The 27,914-nt window shown below is 38.2% G+C and overlaps 1 protein-coding gene across 1 annotated transcript in view; it reads left to right on the top strand.

Annotated features, from left to right (window-relative positions):
* Nucleotides 1-705: 705 nt before the first annotated feature.
* The window catches only part of LOC306867479 (fibrillin-2-like), a gene marked incomplete at its 5' end in the record, with an annotated part of 79,373 nt that continues 52,164 nt past the window's right edge, over nucleotides 706-27,914 (top strand). The window contains 8 exons of the mRNA XM_079413147.1: nucleotides 706-881; nucleotides 6,592-6,674; nucleotides 7,742-7,840; nucleotides 11,903-11,998; nucleotides 12,358-12,453; nucleotides 18,551-18,748; nucleotides 21,165-21,290; nucleotides 25,913-26,038. Coding sequence (XP_079269273.1) covers nucleotides 706-881; nucleotides 6,592-6,674; nucleotides 7,742-7,840; nucleotides 11,903-11,998; nucleotides 12,358-12,453; nucleotides 18,551-18,748; nucleotides 21,165-21,290; nucleotides 25,913-26,038 — 1,000 coding nt within the window. The remainder of the gene's footprint in view (nucleotides 882-6,591; nucleotides 6,675-7,741; nucleotides 7,841-11,902; nucleotides 11,999-12,357; nucleotides 12,454-18,550; nucleotides 18,749-21,164; nucleotides 21,291-25,912; nucleotides 26,039-27,914) is intronic.

Here is a 27,914-nt window from a genome sequence, read left to right as displayed (position 1 = left end):
ATTAAACCAACTTTTTAAGCCTTTGATGTTAAACTATTAATTTTGCGAATGCTTTTATCAAAAGCGGCTTGCAGTAAAATAAAGTTATTATAATAAGCAAGTCTGTGGAGACATAACCAGATTACCTCCGTTAAAGAATGTCCTTATTAAGCAGTACGCCAACTTTGCAGAGATTTCAACCCAAATATATCATGCTGAAAAGAAAACTATGTTGTTTTGCCACCCCTCAGAAGTTGAAACCCATTTCTGCCATGGTTCTAAATCTTTTGAGGCCCATTATTTACCCTAAAATCTTATTTTTAATGAGCCGGTTGGGGACAAAACCAGGAGTCCAGTCTTGGCCAAGAGTTGGTTATTTCTACACACTAAGACAAGTCTAAGTGGGCCTGTAAAAGGATGCAGGCTGGCGCTTAAAGAGCCATACGGTTTTCCTGGAATAATACTGCACTTTATAAAAAACTCCATCATCGACCGTGGGCGATTTAATGGCTAAATTTATGAGGGGGCACATTTGTTCGTATGTTCACTGTATATGCCAAATAAGCTAAGCAGTAAAGCTATGCATTTTATCTTCTCTTTTTTTTAGCGTTCAGTCTGGAGTGCACAAGCTTGAAGTTCGCGTCTGAAGAGCTCATTGGAAAGGAAGAGTTTTATTGCGGGTGAGGCACGCTTAACGGCGCTTCAGGAGTCGCACAGCAGGGGCCAATGGGAGTGTGGAAGCTGGCCAAGGTGGTGCTCGGATGGGCCGCGATCTGGTGGGCCACGGTCCATTCGGCGCAGGCGCAAGGAGATGGAGACATCCAGGCCAGTCGATTCACTGGAAAACCTGAGGGGGAGGTGCAACAGAGGGTCCGTCGGAGAGGCCAGGAGTCCCTCAGGGGGTAAGAGTTTTTTCAGTCATGTCCTGCTCCTGTTCTCTGTCAGTTTCATACTTGAAGTGGACACTCTAATGGCTTAACCATATGAGACAGAGGGTTTAACTCAATTTTTATTACCAGAAGTACAATATATTAATTTGGGGGTTGGTATATCTCATCTTTAAAGCTTGAATTCATCGTCTTTAAATGCACTTTATAATGCAGTAGATTTATGTTGCAACCTGCTGTGCTGTTTGGGTTAGAGCCAAACTGGGTTGAAAGCATGATTAAAAAAGCAACATATGTGACGGAGCCAGCTGCAGAAGTGCTGTGAATCTGCTGTGAAGGAATTTTAAGTACTGAAATGCCTCAGTATGTTGGTCATGACAAAATGAGTGTCATGTCCCACTGATAACTTGCACCGTTGAAAGATATTATTGTTTGGTTATCGTAAATTTGACGTCTATATATGTCCAAGAAGAATGCATGGTGTTTTAGGTCTCTAGTTTCTGTTGAAAGTTGAAGTAAACACACTTAAATGTATTAAAAGATGAGTGATTGCATGATGGATGTTTTTCCAAGCCCTCCAGTGGCTCTCGAACTTAGTGTCTGCATTCGTCTCTGCAAAGCCAAAGCTGTGTATTTTTCTCATTTTTGGGAAGACAATGGCTGTTTTGTGTTGTGCGGCCCTCATAAGTTCGAAACAGTTATTCCAATCATCTGCTCATCTGTACTTGCTTATAACTCCCCTGCAAACTGCTACAGGAAATGAGGTATTCTGATTACTCGGGGGGGCTCCAACAAGGGACATTTGTTTTCAAGCTGGAGGTGAGAAAGGGCATTTCACAACAGAGATATGTCTCTAATTTTCAGATGCTTATTTAATCAGGAAAGGGGTTTTCAGTTAAGGCCTGAAACAAATCTAGCAAGGCCAAACAGACATTTTGAGTCTGACTGAAGTTCAGAAACAAAAGCACCATTCTGTACGGTACCCCTGTACCAGAAGTGGGACCAATAGTAGTTGACCTGTATCGTACTCAAAAATTAGTTAACTGAACACTTTAGCCAATTTTCCAGGTAAACTAAGAGGGAGTATCTGATCCGATCAGTGGAGCAGAACCATGTGGCACAGAGTCAATTCAGAAATGTGCCACAGTGCCCTTTTGAGAGCCCATGCTAAACACAAATTTGCCCAAAGGGATGTAGGGACTTGCATGCTTTCCTGTCCAACAGTTCCCTCTGTCAACATAAAGACCCTTCTTACAAATGTTGTAGTCTTAAAGAAAGGTCTAATAACCACCATGCACCATTTATAATCCTATTTAACATACCAACACAGTGTAAGAACAGCTCTTAAGAATGCTGATTATAATTACATTGCACGAAAAAGCACATTTGATCAACTGCTGACCAATCAAGCCAAGTTGTCAGAAGGTTTAAGAGAGCTGCTGTAGGATTTGAAGCTCGCTGGCTCTCCTTGCTAAGCATAATTTGGCCGTCAGATTGGAGAAGTCTGATCACATTGCATTTGGGGGCCCCTTAAATGAAGGTAAAGTCTGAGAGACTGCTGTAAAAGCAATGGGCTTGGGGTGAGAATATGATTATGTGGTTCTCGATGCCAACCCAGAGGAGTTTCGCCCAGTACAAAGCCACCAGCATGCTCAGGGTAGATGTTTTTAGAAGTCTTGCTGGCTTGGCCAGGGTTTCTCTTCATTTGCTCAACATGTCTCCGAGGCAATGTCAGCTCCACTAGACTCCAAAGATGGGCTCCAGTTCTTCCAAAACGCATGATGTTTAAGTTCTTTGTCTTGGATTTATATTCTTTTAACAGCTAGAAATGCATGCCAGTCAAAAGGAAAACAATCCTTCTTGGATTTCGAAGAGCTTGTTACAAGCCAACAATGTTTTGTTGTGGAATTGTTCTTTGCAGAAATACATTTTTAAGTTTAGGAAAAAAAAAATGCCTGTGAATATGAAGCCAACTTAGTTTTAAGGGACCCCACAAAAAAACGGAAAAGCAGTATGTTTGTTTCTCATTTCAGTGGGGTTTGTCATCTAACCCGTGGAAAGGAAGACGCAGATCTGATAAGTGTATCCTTATGTGTGCATAATAACATGCCCAGAAATTCTTATCGTCTTATCAAATGCACTCATTGTATTGCAACAAACAAGAAAAAGCATAACAGCCAATTGCTTTCTGTTTGTTTATTCCCGATACCATCAGTTGCTCCGAAGTGTCTTGTGGACCAGCTTATGCACGAAAACGACAACACTCCCACATGGGACTTGAAATCATATGGAGCAACCCCCCTCCTCCCTCGTCGCATTAAAAGTGTGTATAGTCTAGACAACAGTGTGATTTGAGTTCATTAGGGTCAGGTGCTTGAAACAGGCCAAGTTGGACAAGGAAAGGCTGTAGAGATCCAGAGGCTTTACACATGGGAGCTTTATAATGTTAAAACAACCGTGCCATTAGCTCATTGGCTCTGGACTTAGCAGCAATCCTGGGGGCTGGGAGCAGATTCCTCTAAATTGACCTTTAACCTCTTTAGGAGTGGTAGCTGGTGGGATGGAATTGTGCTATCTTTGTCTAACCCGCTCTCCTTCGTCCTGTTAAGTTTTTATGACCTCATCGAGAACTGGCCAGAGGCGTCAAAGCATCCCGATTTCCTATCTCAGCCTTGTCCTGACCTTATTGGAATTCAGTTTGTGAGGGGTTCTCAGACGTCATAAAGTTGACCTGCTTTATCTGGAGATCTTCGGCAAATAATTGCTTGCAAATCTCTTTAGGCCCGAGGACTGGTAGACCCTGTAAATGAAAAAGGATTTGACCTAGTGGAGTGAAATGAATTGGTCCATCTAGCTGAAGGAGTCACATTGTCTTTCCAGGTATTTGCCTTGTAGCAAACAACCCGTTACCAATTTATATCTCTCTTTGAGGTGCTGGTTCATATTTGAGATGTTGGGTTTTGTAAATGTTCTTCATTTAGTATTGGTAAACACACCGCACTGCAACTAATACATTTAGTAGTTTGCACATGGATTGCGTGTGTGAAATGCATTTTCTGGTATTCACCCAAAGTAGTGTTCCAGCTTAAAGAAGTGTTAACAAACTGAAAAGTAGGGATGCACTGAAATGAAAATTCTTGGCTGAAGCCGAAACTTAATATAATGAAAACTTAGCCAAATACTGAACGCGGGTTTCTCGTTGTTGTTTTTTTTCCATGTATTTTGCCAAATTTTCTTGACCACTGCATAATTTAAATAGTCAAAATGTGCTTTTTCTGTTTTGTCTTGCTTTTCAAAGAAAAAATCAATTACAAAACAATTTTAAAATATTATTCAGTCATTTTTGGGACCCCCAACTTGAATCAGGTTGCTGAAAATCACATAAATACGTTACATTTTACAATATATTCACATACAAAAAAGTTATTTAAAAATGTTGATAATATTTCACAGTATTACTGTTTTACTGTAATTTACTTTACAAATAAATGCAGCCTTGCTGAGAAGAAATACTTTTTAAAACATTAGAAAATACTACAGATCCCAAACTTTTGAACACTATTTGTGTATATGTTATAATACATGTATTACTAGAGCTGTTGTAATTATTATCATCATTATTATCATTTTACTTTTTTAAATTATTTTACAGAACAACAGTAAAATTAGAATACTAACATTGTTGATGGATTTATTGCTTTTTCATAGAGCTTTTCATAGAGCTTCCTGGCCATTAGGCCAGGAAGTCGTGGCCTAATGGTTAGAGAGTCGGACTCGTAATCGAAAGGTTGCGGGTTCGAGTCCCCGGCCGGCAGGAATTGTAGGTGGGGGGAGTGAATGTACAGCGCTCTCTCCACCCTCAATACCACGACTGAGGTGCCCTTGAGCAAGGCACCGAACCCCCAATTGCTCCCCGGGCGCTGCAGCATGGCTGCCCACTGCTCCGGGTGTGTGTTCACGGTGTGTGTGTGTGCATTTGTTCACTACTCACTGCTGTGTGTGTGCACTTGGATGGGTTAAACGCAGAGCACCAATTTCGAGTATGGGTCACCGTACTTGACAATACGTAATGACTTTACTTACTTTACTTTACTTTTATTTTGGCGCAAACCCGCAGGAAGACCTCAGTGCTTCTTTTTGTTGACATTACGAATTTGGGAAGATGTTTGTCACGTATATTACATCCTCACATCCATGACTTGAAGGTTACTGAGCGACTGATGAGTAACACTTTTTCAGTGCAGATTTTCCTTGCACTTTGGATTTTGAACCCTGGCTAACTAGCAGATAGCGCCACGAGCTCGTGCAGCACTGTCGAAATACACACAATTCGTGCATGTATTAGAAAACATAACATTCTGCAGTTTATTTAGTAAGTGTTTAAGGCCATTTCACGATTTCATGACTTATCATACAGTAACCAGCAACAACTACCCTTCTTCTTCTCATTGCAGACATGCGATGCAGTACGCAGTCTCTCGCTGTCGGTGCTTGTAATGATTTTATTTGATCAAGTCATTTATTTAGCATTTTCACTTATTCGGTCGAACACCAAAAGAGCTTTTTTTTTTGCTATTTTCGGCCGAATAATTTCAGTAGCCGAGCATTCGGTGCATCCCTACTGAGAAGCGTAGGATTTAAGAAAGAAGAGATCGGTTTGCCTCCAGGGATAACCTTCCTGGCATGATTGTGCATGAGTTTAAGACCTAATTTTTCAGGCTCCAGTTGAGAAATAAGACTCTATGGTTCCACATTGCTAATAATTCATCATCATCTAGCCTAATTTCCGCTGCTGCTTTTGTCTTCCGCGGCCCACCTCCCAACCCCCCAAACTTTTCACTTCCACTTGTTTTCTTTACCTCCCACTGATTCTTGCCCTTTCCCCAGCATTTTCCGTTTTCATGTTCCAACCTCCGTTGGCCTCTACTCTTTCAGGCCCTCCACATCTGTCTTGGTTTCTGCTGTTAGCAGTTGTGTCGTCTGTCAATGCGGTTTGAAATCCATCAAAAGATTCAAACTACAGCTGGCCGTCCCCAGGTGACTGACATTTGTAAACATCTTGACTTGTAGAGGAAAGGAATTTATGTGTGTGCTTAGAAAGACAGATGTACTTTGTGGGTTTTTTAAAGGTACATTTACGGCAGGCTTAACATGGTGCTGATAGAAATAAAACTGTTTTCGCTGCAAGGGTCCAGGTTTGATGGAGATCCTAAGGGCTTGCTGGAAAGAAACTAAAGATGGCACATTCTGAGGGCGATTTGCCTCCAAGCTGTCAGTTACTAATTGGTCGTTTTGGATCAAGTCACTAAACAGCGAGCCCCAAAACACGGTGCTGGGTTTGTTCACACTTTAGCAGAGAAATACATAACTTTGGGTTTGGTCCTGTCATTAATCACACATATCATGACTAAACATACACTTTTCTTTGGAACCAACTCTCAGTGAGAAAGTTGCCAAAAAACAGCTCATGGATGAGCGCATTTGGGAACGTAATAGTAGCTTCAGTAAATATTTCTCAGGAAGTTTGGTTTCGGTCTTACTCAAAACAAACTCTTTTCATGTCATTTCCCTGGAAAGTCCATTGTATGTATTCAGCCATATTTATTGCGAAGGGTCAGGAGGTCTTTGAGACTGTATATATTTCACTCTGTTGTATGTCTCTGAGAAACGTTCAGGAATAATATTTGGTTTCTGTCATTTAATGGACTTGTTTCCGTTGTTTCAGGCCCAACGTATGTGGTTCCCGCTTCCACTCCTATTGTTGTCCAGGGTGGAAAACGCTTCCTGGTGGGAACCAGTGTATAGTTCGTAAGTATCTGCAATATTTGTTTTTAAAGTTGCATGATGAAGATGCCACTTACCCACAGTACGCTTAACCACAAAGTTAGCATTTAGCCTTAGGCTAACTGTGGTTAAGTTCTTTGCACAAGGGTACATCAGGGGTACTCACCAGTTCATGAATTGCTCTTTCTGGGGTTTGACCCCAAGACCTTTAACCACAACACAACCCCCAAGAGATAAAGGCTTGGACCTAAGACCCAAGCTATGTTGATACTAGCGTACTGCACAGTAGGGCTGGGTAAAAAACATCTTGATTTCTCAATTTTAATTGATTCTCATTTTTACCAAAAGATATCGATTCTTAAATCCCAAGAATCGATTAGTGTAGCCTGTTTTCAGTTAATGAATGCATAATTGTAGCACGCTTCCCACCCAATATTGTTATGTTTGATATGAGACAATGTCTCAGATTTCAAATTCTGTCCGTTTTATTACAATATTAAAAAATAAATATTGTTTTGGACGCTGTTTAATGTGAAGTGACAGATCGCTGTAGCGCCTCTTTATGACAGCTACCTTTAAAATATTTAAATTTCAAAAAATGAATTGAAGTACAAATATAATTAGTCTAATTTAAAGTTAAGTAATATTATAAAAACTTAGTTGAGTGTTTGCGTACAAATGAGCTAATTTTAACCTTCAGTAGTATAATAATGTAATACCAACTGATGTTCATGTATTTTTTTTTTACAGCATAACATTTTTTGCCATGTCCTGTACTTGATATTTATCCAAAATAATCAATATTGAATTTAAACGAAATCGAATCGCAAGCTTGTGAAACATAATCAAATCGAATTGTGAAATTTGTCAAAACCCAGCCCTACTGCACAGTATGTTTGGAAAACAGTACCCAGTGTGCAACAAGTAATATGCCATATAATCTCACTACGTTGCATGCTTTTGCACCCATGCAAATGTTGTGTCCAAAAACTGCATGTAGTTATTTATTCTTGCGTACTATCCACCTGTTTATATGCTAACAGATCAAAATGCTTTTGCTGATCACTTACCATGAATATTTGTCTCTCCAGCGATCTGTAGGAACTCGTGTGGGGATGGCTTTTGCTCGAGGCCCAACATGTGCACCTGCTCCAGTGGTCATCTTGCCCCTAGCTGTGGTGCGGCCGCAGGTGAGTTCAGTCACTTCGGTCTCATTTTGTGTCAAACAACACACCCTGGGCTGTATGAAAAACACATTTTGACTAGTTTCTTTCAGATTTTTGGCCATTTTGGTGCTTTCATTCATAGGCACATTTTAGAAAAAGAGGAACTGGATATGAAATGACTTGGAGCATGTGCGCTAACCGCCAGGGCACAGCTTTGACTGTAGATGTGTTTTTTTAAATAATTTTCTGTACCCTGCTTGCTTCCTTTGTGGTTGAATGGCTTGTCATAATTTCAAACTTTTCCTTGACATTTCCAGCGATTTATTAGGTTGAGAGTTGAAACTGAGCAGAGATACAGCTGGCTGGAAATGCTGTGAAATCGCTCTGACAATGTATAGCGTTTCATCCTTTGAATCATTAGCTAGGAGTGTTTTCTGTTGAGATATGTTAAATTTGAGACCACACGTCTGCCGGTGAAACCTTGCACTCTTACTTTGTTTAGATGGCGCTGGGAAAAGTAATGACTGTCAGTGATTCCTGGACGAGGTGTTTAGCATTAGCGCAGGTTTCTCTTACTGCACTTGCTCTCTGCCAATGGCGTCCAGTCATTTCTCAACGAATGCCCGGAATATGTGGTCATAGACAAATAAACCCAAATGCACCAAACCATAGGGTTCGGTCTCGTAAACTGTAAAACCAGAGTCAATTTATTCTGCAATGAGAAATTGACCATCTAATTCGGCAGCCAGTCCTCTGACTGTTTGAAAGCAAATGCTAAACATACGCTTGAACTCTGTTTTGGCAGCTTTATGGGATTTGCGAGATCGGTGATGCTGTCATTATGCCTCACCCGACCACGCACCGTCTGCAGTGGTTGGGATCGGCCACATTTATGAGTCAGCTATGAATCTGCAATTAATCCATAAATAACAAGCCGCCACATGGATGTTAGCCATAGCCATTAGCGTCCAAATACTGCAGCTGTGCTCAAGATACTGTAACGCTAACCTCTTCCTCTTCGTCATTAATGTTTGATTACCATACATCCGAATTTGTTATGTTAGGCCATGATTTTAGTATCATTAATATACTCTTAAACTAATTAGTATTTTTTTCAATTAGTTTTTATTTTGATCTTATCCAATTTAGTTTGGATAATTTAGTATTTTGTTGTGTTTTAGTCATTTTATAGTTTTTTTTTATTAACCCATTCACACTATTTAACTACAATAGTTAATGAAAAATACTAATTTTAGTACCATTACAACCTTTATTAATACATTATTAAAGTAAAATGTTGTATCTTAATATTTTTAATGGAACTAAGCTGACATGAACTAATAATGAATAGTTGTATTTTTATTAATGTTAAGAAAGATAAATAAATTCTGTAACAAATGTATCGCTCATTGTTAGTTAATGCAACTAATGTTAACTAATAAGACCTTATTGCAACATGTTACTAATACTAATTTCTTAGTAATTCAGCTTAAACTAAAAATGAAAATTAGAAATGTTGCCTTGGAAGCTCAATTAAATAAAAAAGTTTTGTTTTAGATATTTTAGTATTTCAACTTAAACCAAAAAAATTTAATTAGAAATGTTGGCAATTTACTGAAATAAAATGAGTTTAATTTTTGTTGTAGTTATTTTCGTACTTAAGCTGAACAAAAATCAGAAATGTTGCCTTAGCAAGTTTTGTTTTAGGTATTTTAGTACTTCAACTTTAAACTAAATAAAAACATTTCTAATTTTTGTTTATTTTAAGTTAAAAAGTTTAAGTTTTGTTGTATTTGTTTTAGTTCTTGAAACTTATTTGTATTTTTGTTATTTGCCAAGGCAACAGTTCAGATTTCCGTTAAGTTTAAGTTTTGTTTTAGGTATTTCAGTACTTCAACTTAAAATAAACTAATTTTAAACTAACTGAAATTAAACATTTAAGTTTTATTTTAGTTATTTTAATTCTTAAACTTAACTAAATAAAATTAGTTTATATTTTACATTACAGTTAATTCATTTCAGTTAACGTTTATTGTATTTCAAGTAATGAAAATGTTACTTAATAGCTTAATGGCTTTCCTGTAGCTCAAATAGTAGAGCATGGCGCTAGCAACGCTAAGGTCATGGGTTCAATTCCCAGGGAAAGCAAGAGCTGATAAAATGTAAAAACTGTAACTTGAATGCAATGTAAGTCGCTTTGGATAAAAGTGTCTGGTAAATGTAATAGTTTTAGTTTTAATAACCCACAAACCCTGGCCGACAGCTCTTAAATTGGATCTCTGGGTTTATAATAGAACGCAGAACAAGAATTAGCGCTCGCTGCTATACTTCAAGAAGCTATTCATTTTCATCTTGAAACCCATGATGTCTCGTCTGTGAACCGGACATTGACAGGCCACGGATCTCCACTTCATTCCATGCTGCGAGAAAGAAACGACCATAAAGGACCTCTGTTTCTCAGCCTTGCTCATGTTTCCTGCCGTCAACGTAGCTTGTAAAAAACTGACAGATGTGACTGCTGCAGACAGAGGTGCATTGTGGGGTGGCAGGCTTCGGGGAGCCCCGTTTTGCGCGTGTGCACATGCAGCTCACTTAGCATGGGTCAGCGAGCGAACCACCTGTAGGGGGCCGTCAGCAGGTCTAGCCAATGAAGTCATTTCCTGCCCTTTAGGAAAACACGGCCCATGCTCAAACATTTACAGGCCTTGCTGTTGAAAGCATGCCATCAGCGAAAAAAACTAAAAGCTCTCACGTTTAATCTCCATCCAGCATCATTTTTCATGTGAAATCAGGCAAATTTTTACAAAAAAACATTTTCATCTTTTACCCATCTTTTCTTTTGTGTTTTATTTCATTCTTTTTAAGTTTCTTTAAAGGGATTAGATCATGACAGGCGAAGATAAAAGGAATGAATGAGGAATTTTTTTTGTCAGGGATAAGCAGTAGCTTGAGTTATATTTGGACTGAAGCGTAATGACACAATGCCTTTGTTTAGACAGAACGAAAGAGATTGGAAAGAGCAACATTTTGATGCAACCAATGGAGGACATCAATCTTTTGAAAAACTCGGTGCGAAAGTCCCATCAGAGATGATTTGTTGTGCTTATGTCATCTAAATGCAATTTTAAATCGCCATGGTTTCATATACAAACTCTAGTGAACTCTATTGAAAGTTTTGCTAAATGATTCGTTCTACGCCAAGAGAATTTCCATTTCGTGAAAATCGCTGGAAAACAAATCTACTCGGCAAACAAAAGCCATTATCCTGATTTTCTCCCACACGTTTTTTTGGACAAGTTACCAGGAATTTGAATTGGCGCTCGCTGATATTTGGAAAGACAATAAGTATGTAAAACAATTAAGGGTCTTTCTCAATACATACTGTAAGTATGATTAAGTTAAATAAATAGTTAGTGGCAGATACAGTAAACTGAAATATACACCAGTGTATGGGCGTGCATACAGTTATATGTATGTACAGTTGAAGAATGTTCAAAATATCTTCTCTGAAAACAGATCTTAATAAATAGGCTGTGTGATATTGCTAAGATTTTTTTTAAAGCTTTTCTGTATTTTCAATATTTCTACATTTATGCAGGAATCTTCATATCATTAAACAGTGTAAAAATTGAATACAAGAACACACTGTTTTTCATGGAATAGACATTTTAATACATAAAAAAATGCCACGTGGAAACTTTCGTGAACATTTTTTAATCAGTTTTGAATCGATTTCATTACATTTAACAGACGCTTTCACTTGTTTTTGAATTACTTTTCCAAATTGCAAATGAAGATTATTAGATCCTATTTCTGTTTTTCTACTTTAAATTTTCATGTTTAATTCAGTGTTACTTGCTATCTCTTTGTAATTCTTTGTGATATTTACTTGCAATTTCTGAGTGTTTAAAAGTAAATCCCACAGCAGTTTTTTTTAGTGCAGTTCATCACGGGGGGGGGGGGGGGGGGGGGGGGGGTATTCCCAAGTAACAGGGTTACTTTTAGCTGCATGCATGGTTCTTTGTTATACTGAGCACAATTGAGCACTCTAGACGAATTCTAATCACCTTTCTTGTCTCTGTACAGTCCAGTCCTGCAGCGTCAGATGCATGAATGGAGGGGTCTGTAATGAAGATGCCTGCTCATGTCAGAAGGGTTACACTGGAACTCACTGTGGACAGCGTAAGTGCATTTTTCTTTTCAGAATCACCACATACCTGTCCAGACACAGACAACAATAGATGATTTCACAAGAGTTTGGCTTGCAGACACAAATATATAGTTGGGTTTGAATGCAATCTGAGATAATTTAGCTAAATGTTTTATTTATATCTTATGTCATTTCTAAAATTTTTGTATATTTAAAAAAAGAAACTTTTTTTTTTTACTAATCTTAAGACCTTTTAATGGAAATCAAGAACTTTCCAAACATTCCAAAGAACCATATAGCAACTCAAGAACTCTATATGTATTTTTTTCTAATTGTAGGATAAAATGTAATAAAACAGATTCTTTCATTTCACCAATTTTGCTTTCTGTAGCTGTGTGTGAGAGCGGATGTCAAAATGGCGGGCGTTGTATTGGACCCAACAGATGTGCCTGTGTCTACGGTTTTACTGGGCCGCAGTGCGAGAGAGGTAAGCCATCGCTATGCTTCCAAAGTTCATATTTTCTGAAGTCTTAATTGTCTTGACGTCTGTGAAGATGTGTGGTTTGTTTACCGTCTCAGGCCTGCTTCAAGAATGTGGTAACACTGTGTCAATGTGACCCAGAAGCGCGCCGAGGCGTAATTTACAGTACTTTATTTTTGAGGCGATGCGCTTCCCCCCTTCACTGTAGCCGGTGTGAAATTAATGCTACAGTTTACATTGTTGTCACGTCTCTCAGAGCAGGAACAATGAGGTAATCTAAGGCGAAAAAAGGACGAAAGCTTCCCTCACGTGTGCACGAGACGTTCTATCAGAGGTGAAATCCTTGGCTAGAGTTATGAGAAAATGACAGAATGAAAGGACCGTGAAGGCAGTTCCCATCAGCCCCGTGTGAATTGTGGGAGAGAAGCGCCCCAGGCACACTAGACCGAATACCTAAGCCCTTTTTCGGTACCCCACCCTCCTGCGTCTGGTTCTCTGTTTGACCCCACCCCTTCACGAAGCCCCTTGTGCAATCGTAGGCCGGTTCCCTTTGAAAACACAACCCAGGGAGGTGGAAAAGTTTGGGAGACATCTGGCAGTAGATAAAGTAGGGTAGAAATGACAAGGGAATGTTTCTGTGGAGACTTTTCTGACAAGAAAGGGTGGTGGTGGGGGGTGTTCTCCAAGAAATGGAGACCCCAGCTGTGTATACACAGCCAGGCCTGAACTAGTACAAACAATCTCTTCACACGGAGAGTGCCGTCCACGGGACACCTTCCTCCTTTCTGGGCCACCCGACCAGATTCATTCAGTCCAGACTCTCGTCTCCGAAACTCCCCAGACTCACCCTCAAGGTCCTTGCTTGTAGGTTGTAAAAACGTCAATCTAAACAATTAGTCATTTCACAGAGCAGAGATAGACTCTTTATTTAGCCTGTCTCAGGCAGGCCTGTTTATCATCAAGCGACTGGATTTCACAAAGTTGAAGAATTTCCAAAAGATGATGCAGGCCTGATGTCAGTCTCTCTATTTGGTTCTTACAAAAACAGTCTTCCAAGAAAGAGGTAGTAACAAAGAAAATGGATCCTGAAAAGACGGAAGCACAATAGTTGGCTTGCGTATTTTAGAAAGGCATTCATCTGCAGAAGAGTTCAGCGAACATAATGCAAGCTCAGCTGTGAGTCGGCACGGTTTATAGAGGGAGTTAAGCGAGTTAACGGTAAGAATGGTGTTAGGCCCATCTAATTTGTTTTCCGTTTAGCCACGTGTGCTCTGCGTTATTGCTTACTGTGGCCCACACCGAAGAAAGCTATGCGTAATATTCATTCGCAGTCGAGGGCTGACTTTGCTCAGGGTCATGGTTCACTAGTCCATTTTAGTTTGATCAATTACCACTGTTTTGGCACAGATGCCATTGGGGTTTTTTTGTGTGTGGTGCATTGGATTCTAGAGAAAAAGGGTTTTCCGAGCAATGAAATGTGACTAATCCTCCTGTAACTACAAGAGAATGAATGAAAAGGACAGAGTGTCACTAGACTGACTCATTTGGGAGTCATAAAACTGTTGTAAGCTTGGCTTTTTGGATGTGTACAACAGAGAAAAGATGCGAAGAGATTGCCTGTCTTATTCAGCTGTACTGTAAATCACAGAGCAGTAAAAGAGCTTGTTGGTCCGTCCGGAAAACTCCGGAAAAAGTCTTTCACAGGAACGCTTGACCGTCTAATGTTTCCTTTCTACCCCCCTTTTTTCTTCAGGCCTACGTGAATGAACTTCTGCTTCTCCCCAAGTGAAAACACATTTCTTATCTTGGTGTGTATCCTGATTAAACCGAAATAGGTCACAACAAAGCGAGCGACTATTCCCAGTCGTTGACTCTTAAGCACGTTTTTGGCTGCGCTTGAGGTTTCCACCTGCAGTTGGTCCCCACGGCTTAACGCTCCAGACTAGATTAACTTCCCTCTGGCTGATTTTTCATTTCTTAGAAGGTCTTTCATGACAGTCTACTCCCTTTTGGTCCATTAGCACTAAGGATGATAAAAAATAGGCCAAGACGTTGCAGTGTGAAGAAAGCTGGAATTCCTCCTGCCAAATTACGCTGCCGCTCAACCTTTGGACAAGTGTGAATGCCACACATCAGCGACCTTCTGAGGCATTGTTTTTCCCCATCTTGCCCCATGATTCATGATAATGTACGCTGCTCAATAGTTGGCAGACGCCACTGGCAGGGAAACACTGTGGTGACTGAACGGAAAGTAGAGTTGAGTGAGCGTTTGGCAGGATAGGGTGTAGGTGAATGGTTTTGATCTGACAAGCCACTCGAACTGTAATCAAGGCGAAATTACTTCCGAATGTTGTCTGCATCACAGACACATCCCCCCTTCTCCAGAATATGAGTCTGCTTGCTTCTGGGAAGCAAGGTCTGCACATTGCCTCCAAGTTTGCCAGTGACGTTGAGGTTTACCGGTCTCCCTTTTGCCTGGCAGATCTGTTTGCTACGAGATTGCGATCTTGTGTATTAAAGTGCTCAAAGGAGTCCAGTCTTTAGCGTGGACCTACCGTGTTACGCTGCATTTATTCTTCTGGCCGTGTGCGCGTACAAATGGTTCTGTGCAGAAATTGGCAAGTTCGAACAACGTGGCGGCTTCCGAATGATGTTGGCAGGAGCCTTTAGACTCCCAGGCTCCAGTTTCATTGTAGATCAAAGGGTTGTTAGACAAACCTGAGCAGCTTCAAGGATGTTCTTTATGGCAGACATTTCTCGGTACCTTCTACATTACTATCCTTCACTGCAAAGCAACTTGTGATGTCCTTGTAGTTGTGTAGGTATTGTATAACTACTTACATGTCCAAAAAAAGTAGTCATGTAGGGCAGGTGTCCTGCAGAGCTTAGCTCCAACTTGCCTCTACACACCTGTCTGGAAGTTCTAGCACACCTAGTAAGACCTTGATTAGCTGCTTCCAGTGTATTTAATTAGGGTTGGAGCTAAACTCTGCTGGACACCGACCGAGTTTGGATACCCATGTAGTAGACCCTTCGACTTTATGTAAATGACTCACTACTTGTTCACCAACTAGTGGAGTGGCACTCTAGGGTTGTGTATCATTTGAATTTTATCGATTCTGATTCTTTTCGATTCCCAGTTTCGATTCCAATGTGATTAAAAAAAAGTATATGAAACATATTTATTCTGTGTCTCTTTTTGCAAAACATTTAGTTGTAGTTGAATATCAAGAAAACGATCAGCAGGCTACATAAAAACTGGACTCTTAAGAGCTGTTTGTGTGCAAAATAGATCTGCATGATTCTGGATAAGGTTTTTTTGTTGTTGTTGTTTAAAATGGAGATTGTGGTTCTCTCACGATACTGAAGGAAAAACATTAGACAACTAAACAATCAAAAGTAATTTATGAATGAACGATTCAATGACTGTAAATAATTATACAGTGTGTAGTTGAAAAGACTGTGAAGCTATTTCATTCATATACATGACAACTGCTGCAGATTTAAATGTTTAAATCAAACCGGCATGAGCGTACGCTGCATGGGCGAACCAAGTGATCACAACATTGTGATCGCACATGTCGCAAGGTTGAGGAATGGAACAGATGAATCATTGTAATCATGGTGTTTGTATCGTGTTCGTGATCTTTAACGATCTGTTAAATTAAAGTGCTTTGTCATGTTGGTGGTGACATCTTTCTTGCAACATGTTTAGCTATCACGGATATTATACTTAGCTTTTTTGCTTCTGATCGCAAGTGTAGCCAAACTTTGGAGCACTTAGATAAGTGACCAAGGTCCTGGCAGATCGCCAGGTTGGGTCCTCACAGATGAAAGAAAAAACCGCACACAGGAATCGATAGGTGGAATCGAAATTTTTATTTTACAGCAAGTATCCGATTCTGGAATTGGAATTGTTCGATTCCCAACCCTCAAAGTAGAGGTTGCAAGGTTGTCTTTGCTTATAGACACTCTATTTTTTTGTACTGAATTTGTTTGCTCCCAACATGGGAAATGACCAAATCCATAAATCAAGAAAAACTTGACTTCATAGATATGCCCCAGAAGGCTTCACCCATATGAATATCATCACTCACAGTATGAGTCAAAGCAGCAATATAGAGAGGCTGATGAATTGGAATACTGGATATGCACGGACATATATGGGCCTTAGCTTGTCCCACCGTAGTCCTGACCAGGCACAATTAATCAATCCCAGATGTGCATAGGATGCTCACAGTGGGTCGCCTCAACTTGGAGAGGACTTGCATTCCTGGACTCAAATCGTCCAGGAAGAACGGTCAGGTCAGGGGGCCGCATGAGGGACGAGGAAAAGGGACAGCAAGGGGATTTGAAGGCACGTGAAGGGGAAATCTTCAAAGTCCTTCTTCCTTTTTTGTCTTCTCCTCTTGACCTACTTTCTTAGTGCCATTTCCCTCCCTCTTGGGTATGGATATATGATTTAGCTTTTGTTTCGCATGCAATATTATGAAGGATATGGAAAGATTTGTTAATTTCTTTAAGGAACGACCAGGGTCAGGATCTCATTCATATCCCACCAGAGTAAACCGACTCTCACAGTGTACCCCAAACAAATGCAGGATCTCGTTCAATTATGTTTTTAAAACAAAAGCAAAGATTTGGAAGATGCAATACCGCACAGCCGGGCATTTGTTTGAGTTCTTTTAAACAGAAATGACTGCATCCTGAAATGGTCAGTTTATTTCAGTGTCGAATTGGTTTGTTTGATGCTCAAAACATCGTTAATGTGATTACTGTAAGTCGTCTCAATTGGCAACCAGCACAAAGGAAGTCACTTGGCCAAATCTCCAACAGTCAAAACAGAGCTAATACCACTATCCCACATTTCGACCTCAGCCAAAAACAAGATGGTTTGTCATGGAAATTGCCATTATTGATGCAACCCAGCAATTTCTTAGTGATTATCTGGTTATCCTATTAGAAGAGAATCACTGTCAGAGCATTCCCAGACCGACCTCCAGCATGGGAATGATTGGGAAACAGCTACATGATGGAGAAGATGCATCTGCTTATTTCTTTATCAATGAATGTGATTTCTTGGTTGCGTGTCAATGTTTGTTAGCACTTGTCTTGTCATATTACAGAAGTCAGCCCATATTGGCTTGGTGGTCTTGGCTGGTTTATCCTAGTTTAGCAATTGGCCAGCTAGTCAAATAAATTCCACCAAACGAGATTAACCTGACCAGTGAAAACCAGCATAGTGGCCAGCAAAGACCAGCACACCACCTTAGGCCAGTTTAAGCTGTTTTTATGGTTTTGAGATGGTATTGTTCCCTATGAAAAGCTTTTTCACTATTGTAGCCAGAGCTGGGTAACTGATTATCAGATTATCAGAGTCCAAAAATTAAATACTTGCAATTAGATTAAACTACATTTCAAAATACTTATCACACTACAGTAACTTTTTTATCCATTTTTATTTCAATTATCACTCAGTAGGTTATTTGACCATTTATTTGTATCTCTTTGGAAGGCTTTTGTTTTTCAAACACATTAAAATGCACAAATTCACATAATTTCTTATTTACATGTAATGCAGAGATTCCCAATTTTAATTTTAATTTTTTTGTCATCTGAACCGCTTTCACCCAATATGTTTATTTGAAGTAGCACTGAGATTAAAAAATAAATATTTGAATTATTCTGTATGTTCACGGTTCTCTGATACTGGTTAATGGTCACATGACATGCAGGTAAACAATTGAAACATTTCTAGTGTTTTATTTTGACTTATGTTATTTAAAAATCAAATTTTACATTCATTATGATTTAATTAATTATTAGCTTTTCATTAAACTCACAAACCACCCACAGTTCTTTAACAAACCCCAGTTTGGGAAACCCTGAAGTAATGTAGTATTTAATGCACTTCGTTAATTACAATAAATTTTTTATCAATATGGTATAAGATTATCCTATTTGAATCAATGTGACAAACGAGTTAGGTCAAAAGTAATCTAAAAGTAATCCAAAAATAGTCATTCTGGTTGTAGCAATGTCCCAATGTTTTATTCATGGACTTATTGACCTCTCTAACGCTCTTCATCCCTCCCATAATCAGACTACCGGACTGGGCCGTGCTTCACACAAGTCAACAACCAGATGTGCCAAGGTCAGCTGAGCGGCATTGTGTGCACCAAGACGTTGTGTTGCGCCACCATCGGGCGAGCGTGGGGTCACCCCTGCGAGATGTGCCCTGCCCAACCCCACCCTTGCCGAAGAGGTTTCATCCCCAACATCCGCACCGGTGCTTGCCAAGGTAAGAATGAGCGTCTGGCATCTGAACAAACAGCTCTTTCCTTCTCAGCGTCTGGCGAATTCTTGCCCTAATGACCAGCCTGACGCGGAAGATGACACTAAGAGCTGTCATGGCCTGTTTAGGGTAAACCATACCACTCCAGTCCCTGTCCAAGAGGACACTTCCCAATTGTGTTTCTTAGTAGAGCCAAATATTTAGATAAATTCCATTGAGAGTGTTTTAAATGGGATTACATAATGGCTTGTCACATTTATTTGTAATTATGGGCATATTGTTTGGACTTCTTGTTTGATTTTCAGGGACACAGATGGATGATTTAATTCTGTTCTCAAGGCCTGTTACACATTGTAAACGTATTTGATTAGGTCATGAACATTCAGTAGATGATGTTACCATAGCATGATTAACACTGGTTTGGAGAGGCTTTTTTGGTCAGCTACAATTTTTTGTTTGCAATTGGGGCAAGCAAAACTATTTTGATGGGAATTACGTATTATTTTGCAGGATCCAGTATATTTACGTCATTGCAATCAGTTCTCAGTTCTTTTGCATTGATGCCATAGATTCTGCACAATGGTTAATGTACTATTTAACAGGTTTAGATCTAGTTAACAACAATAACCCTGATTCTGCAGCAGTGCAGATGAAAATAACCAGCTCTTACAATCCAGTTGCTTCGCCCTCAGAGATATTTTGCAAGCCAAAATAGCAAATGCCACCCTGATTTCACACATCATCTCAAGGACGACCCCTCCCAAGCATCTCTCTTTAACTTAAGATATTCTTTTCCTCCCCTCAATATACAACATAAGAGACAGCTCCAAGTCTGGCCTGAATTTGCCCAAAGACGGAGTGCTTTTGCAAAAGTCTGTCTGGCTGAAGTACAAAGCACACACATGTGCACATTCGGGCGGGAGAATTTGCATACCGTGCAGCGAGCTTTCCAGAGTCTTTATGTGTTTGATGGTATTTAATGGAAGAAGTTATTCTTGGTCTATATTAGTAGACAGAACCAATGATTTGGTGCTTATTGGATACAGGTTGAAGGTCTGCGGATGTGCGTATCAACATAAAGAGACAGATAAATGCAGTGCTAGCTTGATATGTAAGCCCTGTCCAATCCAGACAATACCGAAGATGTGTAGTTGTGTTATGAAGTCAGAAAATGCCCAGACTGTGAGCTAACAAAGATGATACATGCGTTTAATCCTGTCATAGATATAAAGTGACCTACGAGAGATCCTTAAACTGAGCAAAACCCATTATGAGTCTCAATTTAAGAGCTTTGGAGCCAAATTTACTAAACAGGGCAAATTAGCATTAGAGCGCCGATGTTAGGGGAAATTTCTGCAAGTGATTTACTGACAATGTGCACATTAAAGATCACAGACACAACATCTCATTCTCATAATGACCGCCTGCTTTAAGACATGCTTTTTTGGGATGTTAAATAATGGCGCAAATGTTAGTAAATCACATTGCGTCATTCATTTTAATACTCTCCTGCCATAAATTTGGCGTCTGAAAGAGAAACTCCTACAAATGCATATTCAATAAGGTCAGGCGCAAAAAAAACAGTGTCCACACCTTTTCAGCGCTAATTCTTCACTGCGTGTGTCTTAAGTAAATCCTGACGCCAAAAGACGGTTTGTGTTGGCGCAAGCTGTTAGTAAATCTTTTAGTAAAAAGTTAGTATTTCCTTTCCGAACAAAGCCAGGTTTCTTTTGCGGCTCACATTGTTCCAGGATTGTGCCCTTACGGAAAATTCAGTTCTTCGCTTCCTACATAAAAAGACACCCAAAATCTGGAAATTAAACTTATGTTTGTTGAATTTGAAATAAAAGGACTTGCTGTTGCTACAGTCATGTTGGTTTACATGAAAAGAAAAACATAGGTTATGTTTAGAATGAAATACTTTTTGGTATGTGAAATAGTATGCAACGTAAACACTTCTCTAGATATGCTGTTTTCACTACATCATATCCAGTTTTTGGGCTTCATTGAGAACTAATTTCTGTGTAAATCAATTGTAAAGTCCGTCCTAATGTAAATGGCATAATTGAATTGGTTTTACATGAGAAGAAAAAATCACTTTGATTCAAAAATAAGGCTCATTGTTTAAAAAAACTGCTACGTTTTGTGTAACAAGTATGACCTCTTTTGCAGTCAGATCGAATAATATGAAATTAAATGAACTTAAAACTTGGTTGATATTGCTTCCAGGTTGTAAAAATTGTATTTAAATTTTTTGTTTATTGGTAGCGAGTTGAGTGCAACATGCTCTGGTTGTTTACTGCATTTTTGCAAAAGTACTGTTCATGAGATAAAAACTAAAAATAAAAAAAAATGTATTAAACCATTTGATCTAGTTGTGTTTAAACTGTGTTTGCCTGCTTTCTTCTCTTCTTTTTATTAGACGTGGATGAGTGTCAGGCCGTCCCAGGACTGTGTGCTGGAGGAAACTGCATTAACACAGTGGGCTCCTATGAGTGCAAATGTCCCGCGGGTCACCGGCAAAGTGAGACCAACCAAAAGTGCGAAGGTACGTCACTTACTGCACAAAGTCCAAACCACACAAGCTGTCAGAAAACAGCACAAGAATGATCTCAGTCCTATTTGTAACTCGTAATTGGAAAAAAAAAGTTGAGTCACACTTGGCGTCTTCTTCGACATTGTAAGCTTTCCGAGTTTTTGATATGCATGAAATGTTGATGTAAGATCTGAGAATCCAGGGAGAATTGCCTGGAATGAGCCTACATGATGGGTTATGCTGGTTTCTGGTTTAGCTGATTGACTGTTTTCCTCTTTGGGTCTGTCTTTAACATTACACAGTGCTGTTTGGGTGGAATTTAAACAATGCAGAGTGAAAACAAACAGGCTTGTTGTAAAGCAGGGGTCTGCGGTTCTTGGATCCAAGCCTGACCTTTAGGAGGATTGAGATAAAACCTAAATAGAGAGATAAAGAGAGAGAGAGAGAGATAGTGGATCATAGCTATTATATACCAGATGGGTGAGGTTAGTTCTTATCTACCACAGTATTATGTTTCAATTTAGTGTGCTGTTTGGGCATTACAATACTGGTGCAAAATGCAAGTGAATTAACAATAGTGCAAATGGAAAAAATGGGCAGTATTAACAAATAAAGTAAAACGATAGGTGTAAAAATAAATATTTCTCAAGTAAAGTATTTCTTCATATAAATATTTCTTAGGTAAAAGTATTTAATTTTATTGTATTAATGAATCAAATTAATGAACTGAAAAATTATTTTATATATATTTTCAATGTAATTTTAGTTTTTATAAATATTCTGTGGTTGTCATTTTATTTATTCCTTTTTTTATTCTATTTGGCTTTAATTCCATATATGTTCTATATATTTTAATATATAAGTCTATCCATTTTAAAACTATATTCTTACTTTAATTTAATTTACTAGTTTTTTTTATTAGTACCTCAACTTATTTTATTTCAGTTCATAAAGGCAACATTCCTAATCTAAGTTAAATTTTCATCTAATATTTATCATTTTATTTCAGCTAAAATAAAATAAATATTTTATTTATTGAAATTGTATTCTTTTTATTTTATTTTATTTGTTATATAATTTCATTTTACATTATTGTGCTATTTATAAAAATAAATGTATTCAAATATTATATTTTATTTTACTTTATGGTTTTATTAAAATGTGTTTTATAAATGTCAGCATTGATTACAGCTTGCATTTTGCTTTTCCAGACAGTCTTTTAATGAAAAGAGTCCTACCTGAAGTAAATTACATTACTCAGAGGTTGTTTTTATCATTAGCTTGATGTAGGCTTGATTTATGTTTCATTCGAGAATCTACTTTGTCTCAGATGTTTGTCATAAAATTCCTGAGTATGAATACTAATAGGCACAAATGAGTCGTTGATATACAGGAAGAGTACAGCGCTGTAAAAATTCAGAGACACATTTATTTTCTCATAGATGCATCTGGGAAGCAAGAAACTTAAGTAAAAGTGAAAATGCTTACTCTTGGCTTAATCTTATCGGTGTCTAGGAGAAACAACTGAGATCTCAGTTTCTACATTTTCACTTCTCGTTCAAAACTGTAAGTAAAGAGTTAAGTATGTAAACCAATAGGATTCAACATACTTCCAGTAAGCCAGACGTAGGGAATCCCAACCCTTGAGGTTATTAGTTTAACTCCGAATCACATTTTGACCCCGAATGGCAAGGCCATGACTAAAATGAAGGTTTGGAGAAGAAGCAGGCCTCTGTCTTCAGGCTTCACCTCGAGCTGTAAATGAGATACTCGAGTGATCACTAAAACACCCTGGACTATGAGTCTGGAGTTCGCTGGAAAAGTGCTGCTCTGTTTTCTTTGAAGCCGCGTGGAGGGTGGAAAAAACCCCCAGGTGGTAGTTCTGTGGGGCGAGGAGGGGCGCTTAATTACAAGACACAATGGTGTGGTGGAAAAATTCTTGCCCCGGGCGAGGAGGTACAGCACGAGGCGTACCTCGCACTGCTTACGGGGCACTTTCTGACTCTCAAGAGGTGGTCAGGAGACTTACAGAAGCCAGGAGCTCGTTTCAGAGAAAGTAGCTCTAGAAAGCTGAAAATAGTTTGCATGAAAATGGACATTTAAAGATTTTGGATTTAGCAGAACTTCTTACATTTAGTGATTTAGGGTTCTTGATTTGTCATGAGTTCCTGAGATGCTTCTTTGGAGATTTTTAACATTATATTACAGTTTTTCAGATAAGGATAATTTTAGATTATTCATTCCGGTATAAGAAAACTTCTTGCAACTTCTTGCAATGTCATAGAAGAACCTTTCTAAGTTCTCATGATGCTGTAAGAGAACCTTCCAAAGTTCTTAAGTCATAGAATAACTTTTTGTGATATAATAAGCATTATATTATTATAGGAACTTGTCATCAGGGACCCTATAAAACGGTCTTCTAAGGTATTGCCATGTCATAGAAACCTTTTTACGTTATTATATCATAAGATGGTTCTTTTAAACAGGTTTGTCTGAGTTCTTATGTTATTAAAGAACTTTTTATAGTGCTTTCCATTTAAAAAGTTCTTATAACATCATAAAAGGTTCTCCTATGAATTAAGAAGTTATAAAGGTTCTTCTAAGTTCTTGCGATGTCATAGAAAAACCTTAAGAAGAACTGAAAAATCTTTATGGAATTAGAAGAACTTTAAAAGGTTCTTCAAGGACATCATAAAATCTAAAAAGAAATGTATGCTATCATAAGTTCTTTAATGGTAGTATAAGAATTTAAAAAGTTCTTCAGTCATGAAAAGTTCTTCAGTCATGAAAACCTTTTTATGATTTCTTAAAAGGTTCTTTAACGGCTTTATACAAAAATGAAAAAGTTCTTCAATGACATATTGAGAACTTTATGATATAAGAAATGTAAGTACTTTAAAGGCGTTACAAGAACTTTAAAAGGTTATTCTGTGATATTGTAAGAGCTTTACATTTATGCATTTAGCAGACGCTTTTATCCAAAGCGACTTACATTGCATTCAAGTTACAGTTTTTACATTTTATCAGCTCTTGCTTTCCCTGGGAATCGAACCCATGACCTAGGCGTTGCTAGCGCCATGCTCTACTATTTGAGCTACAGGAAAGTTCAAACTTAAGGTCCTTGCACACTATGCATATGCGTTTTTTAATTTTTTTCGTATTTGTCATCCTTTCCTATTAAAATTCTTGCTACGGGATACGAAAACGCAGAAAATCGAACCTGATCTGATTTTTATTTTTTTTTAAATTGCGGACGAGAATTTCGAACTCAGTCTGCAATGACCTTTAGAAGAACCTTTTTAAGTTATTTTGTCATAGAAGAACCTTTTTATGATGTCACAAGAAAAAGTTGTTTGATAAGTTATTTGACTATTTGTATCGTAAAAAGCGCTATACAAATAAACTTGAATTGAATTGAATTGAACTAATGTAAAGGTCATTGCACACCGAGTCCGAAATTTTCGCACATTATTAAGAAATAAAAATGACCTCACGTTGTGTCAATCACGTTTACACACTGCGTCTGAAACTTTCGTCCATCATAAAACAATTCGGATCAGGTTAGATTTTCTGCGTTTTCGCATCCGTTGCATGCATTTGGATAGGAGGAATACGAAAAAACGGAAAAAATTTCGGACTCAATAACCTTAAGTTATAATAACTTACAGTTTCTTCTGTAACACTGTGAGAACTTTGTAACTCACTACTTGTAAGAACATTGTAAAAACCTTTTTAAGTTCTTATGTCACAGAAGAACCTTTTTATGATATCACAATTGAAAAAAAGTTGTTATACTACAATATTAGAACTTGGAATGTTCTCATTATTTAGGACCATTATTTTTTTTTAACCATTTTTAGTCCGTTACTTTTTGCTAGTCAAGAATCCCAAATAATGGGGTACAGTTTCATAAACATTGCATTTTTAATGCTTTTTTTACCCCACCCTGTTTCTGTTTAAATACAGAGCTTTACTAAACATAACCATTTGAGAAACAACTGCATCTGCAATGCAAAAACCCAAAGAAGTGTTCTCCTCCTAACATATGAGGATGCAAACACACACTCCAGCAGTCAGCTGCCCTGAGTAAAGTCCCACTTTTTGGGCTCTGCTGACGAGCGGGTTTGTTTTGCAGAGGTTTTTATGACTTCAGCAGGGCTGTTTTCAGCTGCTGTGGGACACCGTGACTCTCGGTTTCCACACACACATCAAACACGTAATCGCTCGTCATGCTTTTCCCACATCCCGCCTCAATCTCATGCGACAAACCCGGCACACAGCATCCGCATATAATTTTACTAAATTGCACGTGTGTATAAATATAAGAACGACACGCAATTAAAAAACAAGAAATCTCTTTACCATCTGTCAAGTTTCGCATTGAGTTCAATGCCGTACGATACCATGAGGAGGTGGATGAAGCCAAGATGTAGTTTGAAAGACAAATGAGATCTCTTTGTTTTCTCAATTATTGCTTGCATTGTAGAATCCAATGAGAGTTGCTGCTTAGATGTTTCTCTTAAAAAAAAATGTGTTTGAGTTCATACTGTTTGGTTTCTACTACAATTTCTGTTACATCAGCATCTTGAAATGTTTTACAACTCCTAGAAATGAATCATTGTGTTGTATTTTAGATATCGACGAATGCGCAACCCATTCTGGAGTCTGTGATGGTGGGGAATGTACCAACACCGCCGGCAGCTACGTGTGCACCTGTCCGCGGGGATACGTGACCAGTGCAGACGGCTCCAGATGTGTCGGTGAGACTCTTTCATCCACACACACAAACACACATGCACGCGTGTTCCCGTGACCTTACAGTCCTGGGTCGCATCTGAGCCGTGCATCATATTGCTTGTATGACTCATGGGATGAACTTGTGTGTGGTCAACTGCTTCAAGTCCGGGCAAGTGTGCTTGTGTGTATATAAGCCTGTATCTTCATCTGCAAACAGGACAGAACTGTTGTTTTAAAAATGTAAATAAACCTGGATGAGTTAGTGACGTATTTTTTCAGGTCAAATGTGTAATTTCTGCACCACTAGTGGCACCATTTGATGTAAAAAATGTTGTTCTGGTGCAGAAACGTTTACGTTTCAAGTTAGTTTCTTATTTTGAGCTCTTAACATTTTTCATTGTCAGGATTTGCTCGTTGTACGTTCGTGTTTTTGTTGACATCTTGCTAATTTATTTGAATTTCTATTGTTAGCTAACTTAAAATAGTTGTTCATTTTAGCAAAAAAAGTTCTTCTGTAGCATCATATGAACTTAAAGTTATTCTGTGACTTCATAAAAACTAGGAACCTTTTTAAGATTTGAATTGGTTCCTTGTTTTGAGAACATAACATTTTTCGTGGCAGGATTTACTTTTACACTCAGGTTTTTTTTACATCTTGATTTTTTTTTTACATTTCTGTTGCTAGGAAACATAAAATGGTCAGTCCATTGTTTGCAAAAGATGTCTCAAATTTATTCTGTAGCATCGTATAAACGTAAAAAAGCTTTTTCTATGGCATCATAAGAACTTTTTAGATTTTGAATTGGTTCCTTTAGTGTCAGAATTCACCCATGGTATATTAATGTTTTTGCTAACATTGTCTTTTTGTTGTTTTTCTTTTTCAGAAAACAAAATTGTCAGTCCCTTTTAGCAAAAGATAGCAAAAGGTTATTCTGTGGCATCATAAGAACTTTGAAGAAGCGTTAGGCTCATCATAAGAATTAAAAAAGAGTTTATCATAAGAATTTCATCTTTAGAATTTAATTAAAAGAACTTATGAATGTTCTCTTATGGTATTGGGTTGTAAAACCCTTTTAGAAACTTGATCGTGTTTGTGAAGCAGCTGTCATGAAACCTCAGCCAGGTGTTGTGCGGTTCAGTGCATTTCAGAACAACACTGACACGAAAAAATCTAATTTTGCTGAAGGACATGCTTGCGTTATGGAATTGATTAAAAAGAAAACTGTAGTTTGACATCCCTTGGCCTTGGATAAAAGAGGTCATACTCACACTCATCTTACAATGATTGTTGTTTTACAAAAAAAATAAAAAATTTGTTGTCATAATCTTTCATCAAAACATTCTGGGAAACACATGCAGAAATAATTTCTACATGTTTATTTGTAAGAAAAAAAGTAACGCACTTTCACAAATAATTGACCTGGAAATTTGTTCGGCTTGTTTCATAAATGCAACCATTTACATACAAATAAAATTGTATTAAAATATTTGGGGTAAAATATGTCATATTGAAAACAACAATCATAATAAGATGAACATTTAATAAGAAAAAAAAATTTGTTTTCATAATCTTTCATCAAAACATTCTGGGAAACACATGGAGAACAAATTTCTGCATAAATTGGCATTACGGAAAATGTTTGTAAAACCAATTTTGGTTTCGCAAATAATCTGGAAATTTATTTGGTTGATTTAATGAAAATCATTCAGGTAAAAGATGCCATATTCATGCTTATCTTACAATTATTGTTGCTTTCAATAAGAAAAAAAATGTTTGTTTTTGTAAGCTTTCATTAAACCTTTTGGGAAACACGGAGAACCAATTTCTTCATAAATTGGCATTACGAAAAATGTTTGTAAAACCAATTGTGGTTTCGCAAATAATTTACATAGACATTG

This window comes from Barbus barbus, assembly GCF_936440315.1.
Source record: "Barbus barbus genome assembly, chromosome: 49".
NCBI lineage: Eukaryota > Metazoa > Chordata > Actinopteri > Cypriniformes > Cyprinidae > Barbus > Barbus barbus.
The sequence above is the reverse complement of the archived record's forward strand: the minus strand, read 5'-3'. Positions and strand labels throughout refer to the sequence as shown.